The sequence below is a fragment of the Lathyrus oleraceus genome, chromosome 4, assembly GCF_024323335.1.
Source record: "Lathyrus oleraceus cultivar Zhongwan6 chromosome 4, CAAS_Psat_ZW6_1.0, whole genome shotgun sequence".
Lineage (NCBI taxonomy): Eukaryota > Viridiplantae > Streptophyta > Magnoliopsida > Fabales > Fabaceae > Lathyrus > Lathyrus oleraceus.
Window position 1 is genome coordinate 113003358 of NC_066582.1, and position 8231 is coordinate 113011588.

Here is an 8231-nt window from a genome sequence, read left to right on the forward strand (position 1 = left end):
TCTACATGTTGTTAGGTCTACCAATCGATGGTAAGGCCATAAATTGCTGAGTTAACCAAGATAACTCTATATACGAGGAATTGTTGGGTGCCCCTTTGTGTGAAGACACAACTACGGGACAGTCTTCGGGTCAACCTAGGGGTCAAGGTATTAATTTAAAATATCTTAAATAGTATTATTCAAGTATAACATTAAATAAAGAATCTACTGAGTATGAAAAGATAATTAAAGCTCGATGTTATATTATGATTCTATTTGGTAATTTTTTATTTCCTGAAAGTACTGGTAATACGGTAAATATTATGTATTTGTCGTTGTTACGAAACATAAATAAAGTAGGTACATATAGTTGGGGTTCAGATGTTTTGTCCCATCTATATAGTTCGTTGTATAAAAATGCCAAAAAAAATACTTGTACGTTTTATTCTTGCACCTATTTTTTACAAGTATGGGATTGGTCAAGACTGTCGTCACTCGTCCCGGTCAACGAGAAGTCATTCACATTCCCCTATGCAACAAAGTAAGTTTATATTAAATCTTCTAATTTATTAGACTTTATACTACAACTGACTGTAACTAATATATTTTCAATCTTTTCGATCTAGATGGTCAGTTAAGGGGATGAACTACAACAGGTGTTCCAAACACGCTGTAGTAGTTTATCGCAATCTTTTAGACCATATTGGACCAGGCGATGTATTACTACTAAAGAACTCTACTTTTGATTTTAAAAAAATTATCCAATTACATATCCTCTAATCATGTCAAATTGTTATAGAATTTATCTGGAGGTCGTATCTGGGTCTTGATCATCAGGTTAACCATGATGATGCTGCAGTTTGAGCAGCTAACACAAATCATCCTATTCACTACTGTGGAGATGCACTAGAGTGACCGTGTAAAACTGCAGTTCGGCATGTAACAACAAATTCCAGAACCTTCGACGTGTTTGGGAGATTGGTATCAACAAAGGGTCGATGGCTAATGGGATTATTCGGATTGGAGAGACTTCGCAAAAGAGATGTTTCGTCATTGGAGGAATCGATGGAAACACATCTTAAACGAACCAGTCATACATGGTGCTAGACCAACTCAACATTATATGGCATGATTTAGGTCGGTTACAACGCCACAGTTTCTGTCTGAGCCAAGGTATTTTATTGATCCATGCCAACGAGTTTTGTCATCAAACGCCCAACAACAAATCCCCACCCAAGAACAATGTCAACCCACCCAAACCCAACGACCAACCTCACATAATCACCATACCATATACATCTAACCATCAAACACCCAACCTCGCAACCAGTTCATATCACACACTCAATCTCAAAATAAGGAATCAAACCCTAACCACCAACAACCATACACAGCCACCACATCTGTCTATAGCCCGAATGATTCATACGATTCAACCTCATGTCATCGTAGCCCCCCACTTATGAACACCCAAACATCCTATCGCCACAACACCCAACCATTGTTTGACTTTAGTACACCACAAGAACCATTGCTTCGTTTTCAAAATGATTCAATGTCCCAATTCGGGAAACCATACCATCCACAAACCACTCAACTACAACAACCCAACTACGAGAACATGGACATCGAACTCAATTGTGGAAGCTCCGTTGACGACAACCCCCCAACTATTGAGGAGAAATGATGACAAATCTATCAAATACCGTTGGACCTTTCACCAGACCTTCACACCAGCCACCATTGCATCATGTCAGCACTCAAAGACCCAAAACACCTCAGAGAAATCGTGGGAGACCTCGAAGGCAGGCTAACTCACTTGGATGTGGAACAGGGGGACGTTTCAATCGGACGGGTTATTGATTTTCTTGTCAATTATTATGTATTTTAATTTTATATTATAATATTAATAATTATTTTTCATTTACGTATTTAATTATTTATAAGTATAAAATATTTAAAAAATTAACATAGAGCATGCGCCACATGCATTGGCGTATACACATGATGTAGTGTATTCATGCGCCAATGCAATTGTCTTCTTTGCAAGCATGCGCCAATGCACTTGACTTCATTGCATGCATGTGCCTAGGCCATTGACGCCTCGGTTTAATAGAAAAATAGATGTGTCAACTGACCCATGCTTAATGAAATGTGGTTATTTTCGTAAATATTTTAAAAAATAAGTTATTTGAAAATTTTAATTGAAAAATGTGATTATTTAAAATAAAAAATCTCAAACTTAATTAAACTAAAGATTTATATTCCATTTGATTTCAACAAATCCATATGTATTTGTTTTGACAAATACTAATATAATCCCATTAACAAGAAGAAAAAAACAGATATTAGGAAACGGTTTAATATTCGAACATTTACTAAACAAAATATTATCTTTGACAATTATTATACTTAAAATAATTTTAAAATATTAAATAGTTATACATTCAATGAACTTAAAAATTAAATTCACTTATAATTTTAAATTTTTTCTAAAATATGATTTTTAAAGTTGTATACTGATGGAGTAGTCAATTCAATTGTCGTTATCAAAATCGAACTTAAATTAAATTTGAAAGTGAGGAATTTTGGAAATTATGTTAAAATTAATTTGAAAAAATAAATTATTTGGGTAAAAAATTATATTTTTGAAACAATATATTAAAATTTGTCTTAATAAATTTTTTTCCTTACAATTCAGAAAAAAAAATATTCTTTCCCATATAATTTAGGATGAAATGAATAATGTTTATCCTAATTTATGTTAAAAAATTAAATTTTTAAATTTCTAACAATTAAATAGATAAATCCAAAATTAAATTTCTATTTATAACTTTTTAATATACTTGTCTTTTAATTTTAAAGCACTTTCTTAGTAAGGCTTTTCCAGTGTCCTTCTTTGTCTATATATTTCTTCCTCCATGTGACCAAGGAGCAAATGAGATTTCATACATTACTGTGAATAATGGGAGAAAGTGAAACAACAATGAAAGCAATTGAGAAAGAAAGCTTTGAGATCAGTGGAAAACATGAATTTGAAGATGATGATCCTAAGATCATCTACAGAGGCTGGAAGGTCATGCCTTACATCATAGGTAACTAACTAAGGAGTAGGAAAACATGTTTAATCTCTCTCTTACAATCTTTCACAGTGTTTTTTTAGTCTAATTATTGTTGAAATTTTTGATGAAAGGAAATGAAATATTTGAGAAATTGGGAGCCATTGGAACATTAGCGAACCTGCTGGTTTATCTTACAACAGTATTCAACCTGGATAACGTCACAGCTGCGAACATCATCAACATCTTCAGTGGCAGTACCAACTTTTCTACCTTGCTTGGTGCTTTCTTCTCCGATACATTTTTCGGCCGCTACAAGACTTTAGCAGTCTGCTCAATTATTTGCTTTCTGGTATGCTGCCATGATTCACTGAGATTCAACCCTTTTCATTTCGGTTGATAATAAACCCTTTTAATTATCAGGGATTGCTTGGAATAGAATTTACAGCATTATTCAAGAATCTTCATCCGCCACAGTGCAAAAAGGAAAGCGCAACATGCAAAGGACCAACTCCGGGACAAATCTTTTTTCTAATGTCGGCATTTGTTTTAATGATAATAGGTTCTGCAGGGGTTAGACCATGTAGTTTAGCTTTTGGTGTTGATCAATTCAATCCGAAAACAGATTCGGGAAAGAGAGGTATCAACAGTTTTTTCAATTGGTACTTTTTTACGGTTACTTTTGCACAGATGGTGTCTTTGACATTAATTGTGTATGTACAATCAAATGTGAGTTGGGCAATTGGTCTTGGAATTCCGGCTGCTTTGATGTTCATAGCTTGTGTCGTGTTTTTCGTCGGAACCAAATATTATGTTAGAATTAAACCAAATGGAAGTCCCATCAAAAGTATTGTTCAAGTTTTAGTGGTTGCAGTCAAGAAAAGAGGACTTAAACTACCTTCTCAGAATCCAATGCTTTCACTCTTTGATTATGTTCCACCTAGCTCTCTTAATTTAAAGCTTCCTTACACAAATCAATTCAGGTGAATGCATCAATCTTTTCTGTTAATTTTTCTGTTAACTTCATGTTTTTCTTATTATTTGGTTCAATCAATATTAATAGGGTTTTGGACAAAGCTGCAATAATCACTCCACGAGACACGATAAATCCAGATGGTTCAGCAGCTGATCCATGGAGTCTTTGCAGCATACAACAAGTTGAAGAGTTTAAGTGTTTGGTCAGATTATTACCTATATTCTTTTCAGGCATTTTGTTCTTTCTATCTCTCTCTCAACAACACACATTCCTTGTTTTTCAAGCTCTTCAATCAAATAGACGACTCGGAAATAGCAACTTCAACATACCTGGTGCATCATACCAGGTGGTCTTAATGTTGAGCATGACAATATGGTTAGCAATCTACGATAGATTAGTTGTTCCGTTCCTCCGAAGATTCACCGGAAAAGAAGCCGGAATCACACTCCTTCAAAGAGTTGGTGTTGGTATATTTCTATCTATACTATGTATGCTTGTATCTGCAGTAGTTGAGATACAAAGAAGACGCTTAGCTTTAACCGATCCGGTCGGAATTCTCCCGAGAAAAGGCGCGATTTCATCGATGTTGGGTTATTGGTTGGTTCCGCAGTTAATATTAGCTGGAGTTTCCGAAGCTTTTTGTGCTGTTGGACTAACTGAATTTTACTATAAACAGTTTCCTGAGAATATGAAAACCATTGCAGGGTCACTTTTCTTTTGTACCATGGCAGGATCAAGTTATTTGAGTGCTTTTCTTATCTCTATTGTTCATAAAACAACTTCGAATTCCGCAACAGGAAATTGGTTATCAGAAGATCTTAATAAGGGAAGATTAGAGTATTTTTATTACTTGATTGCTGCAATAGAACTCTTCAATTTTGGGTACTTTTTGATGTGTTCCAAATGGTTTAAGTATAGAGAAACTAGTAGTAGCATTAGTAGTGCATGAAAGTGTAATGTAGGAAGAATCTTAGGAATAAATGTTGTTATAAGGATTGTTGAAACTCCTTATTGTATTATCTAATTTGTTGTCAGATTTAATTCACCAATATGACTGGTAATGAAACTATTGAATTTATGTATTTTGTTTTGTTCTATAGAACTCGTGCATAAATCGGAGAATCAAACATGCACTCCAATAGGGACATAATATTTGCATTAATTCATAGTTTTATTTGCATAAAAAAATAATAATTTAATTTTAGTTAAAATAAAAGTTATTTTTAAGTGATGTTACATCTATCTTATTTTGGTCGTATATAAAGTTTTAGTTGAATTCATTATTTTTGGACTTAAGGACAAAATATGATTATTACGTATGAGAAAATGAGCTGAAATGGATAATGTGTTGTACCACTCAATTTTTTATATAAGTGGAAATTAATTGCACAAGAGAATGGTTCATTATCCTAACACTGTTTTAATCATAATTAGAATTATGTGGTGTTGATTCATGACTTATTATTCGGTCACTATTTTGGTCTTTGGAATTTGGAATTTTCAAGATTATTACTCATTAATTCAAATATTTAGAAATTCGGGTTACGATTAAATTATTTTAGTGATTTATTTTAAAAGTAAAGTATAGTCGATTTATTATAAATATATTTAAATTTAATTTAATATTTATTAATTCAAATCTAAAAATAATATTGAGTGTTGTTTTAATTTATTATGGTATCATGTGATTCCTCATTCGGTATCAAAAGCTCTGAGATTCTCATCATCTGGTATAGAGTATTTGTTGAAGCGTCCAAGGAACGTCATATGTCTCAATGAATTCAAGGAAAATTGTAATTTCTTTTATTTATAGTCGATATGGAACTTAACCGTTCACATTTGAATCTCAATAATTTTGTCCATAAATATGAGTCACTCACATCACTAATTTTGATCCATACTATGATCTCACTCTCTTTCCCTCACCGAACTTAACCATAACCCTGATATCATTTATTGGAAAATCTCAAAGTCTTTGAGACTAAATTAAGAGTCGCGATGATGGATTTGTGGAAGATGCCACTTTAAGAGTTAATATCTGATTGATAATTATGAAAGATGTCACAACTAACTATCGAAGTTATGGTTGATTTGTCGAATATTTAGTGTCACTACAAATCAATAAAATAGAAGTGAGGTTTAGAGAAATAAAGAGAATAAACTCTACCTCTTTTTTATTCAATCAAAATTCATCTTTATTTCATAAGAGTATAAAATTTATAGAACTCTTGCACCAAGTAATTCAATAGACCTTAATAAATTAAAATAACATCTAATATTATTTTTTAGATTTAAATTAATAAATATTAAATCAAATATAAATATATTTCTAATAAATCTGATAGACCTTACTTTTAAAATAAATAAACCAATAAATAATTTTAGCATTAATCATAAATCATGCACTACATTAACCCAATTAAGACCAAGATAGTGCTAGAATAATAACTCATTCACTTGTGCAATTAATCTCAATTTGTGTAAGAAATTGACTAATACAACACCTCATCTATTTCCAACCCATTTTCTCGTATGCAACAATACTATTTTATCATTGAGTCCAAAATAAGAATTATTGATAATTCCTTAAGCTTTCTAAAGAATCCAAAATCGTGTCAATTGGATATCTAAAACTCTATATATGGTTCAAACAAAATAAATATAACATCACTCACAAAAATAACTTACTTTTACCAAAATTAAATTAATTATTTTTTGTGTTAATTTATTCTTCATGAACTAATCAAATAAAACCATGAGTTAAATGAATAAATTGATATTTTTTGTGTTTCATTTTCGCTTGCTTAATGAAGTCGAAATCTCATCAAATCAACAATTTATTTATAATAATACATTATGAGTAATTATGACAAATACAAAAAATATATATATTGTCGGAGATTGAACCATAAACCAACAAATTATATTCATGAATCTTGAGAGGTTTCTGTCTGTTACCCCTTAAATTATCCTTGGCACCCTATATCCTAATAATTCCTATGTTGCTCTTTGTGAAAATTAAAGTTAAAAATTTAGATAAAATATTCGGTAGAACAAACTTAAAAAATATGGAACCTAGCAAAAAAAATATTGGTAGTATATATGAAAAATCCGATTAATCAGAATTTTTAAAGTATTTGGTATTTTGATTAGTATCATTTTTTAAAACATTCGAAAGTTACTGGATACTTCGTCCATGAATGAAAAAACTGGTAGTTATAAAAAGAGTGAAAATTGAATGGTTGAGATTTTACCGACACTTTTGTATGGTAGTGATTCCACCGACCGATTTGTGCGATTCAATGAATCCAAAGTTGTATAAATAGGGGTCATTTTTTGTTGAGAAAAACATCTAATAATGTTTCTTTCTCAATTTTTGATTAAGGTAGAAGTGCATTTCAACGGGGAGAAACCTCCCGTAGAGTTTCAGCTTCCGAAGGAAACCATCTGTCTCGTCGTCTTGATATCCATGTTAAATGATTTATTGCCCGACACCGATAACAAAAAGGTTAGAAAGATCAAGTTTTGTGAATATTGAATTGATAATGATGGAATGGTGAAATACAACCTAATTGAGTTGAAGACCGATGAAGATTTGAAAGCTATGTGGAGATCTTATCATTGTATGCTAACTAAGGAACCGACCGAGTTTGACGCGACAATTTCTAGATCTGTTGACGATAAATCAAGATGTTGAAACATCCAGAATCATCTGGTAGTGTTTAGCCTTTCTTATATATTATTGTTTTATTAAGTTATGTAATCGTCTATCTATGTTATCTAACTGTTTGTCAAATGTAAAGTTATGTTCATCATGCATCAATAGAAGTTTCAAAATGTCATCTACCATGTGGAGGCGGCAACATTTTTACCAGATCATTTAGAAAATTCAAAAACATTTATGTAGTTTTACCGCATTTTTCAAAAAATTCAGAAAAATATATGCATTTTTTAAAAATTTTAATCAAACGTGTGTGTGTGTGTATATATATATATATATATATATATATATATATATATATATATATATATATATATAATATATATATATATATATATATTTTTATTGTGATTAACAAGACATCATCCAGTATGATAGACATCTCTGTTAATCCTTCATGGAATACCCAAGGCTAGCTTCCAGATAGTCTACCATCATCTCTAGTGTGTCATCTCTGTTAATCCTGTCGTGGTCTAACAATCTCCCCCTGATCAAA

At 31.7% G+C, this 8231-nt stretch overlaps 1 protein-coding gene across 1 annotated transcript; it reads left to right on the plus strand.

The window, feature by feature from the left end:
* The first annotated feature begins 2859 nt into the window (after positions 1-2859).
* LOC127073847 (protein NRT1/ PTR FAMILY 2.11) lies at positions 2860-5096 on the plus strand. The gene is made up of 4 exons (XM_051015079.1): positions 2860-3074; positions 3173-3390; positions 3462-4021; positions 4102-5096. Exons 1-4 carry the CDS (start codon positions 2945-2947, stop codon positions 4961-4963), a joined length of 1770 nt encoding a protein of 589 aa, XP_050871036.1. The 5' UTR covers positions 2860-2944; the 3' UTR covers positions 4964-5096.
* The last annotated feature ends 3135 nt before the right edge of the window (positions 5097-8231 follow it).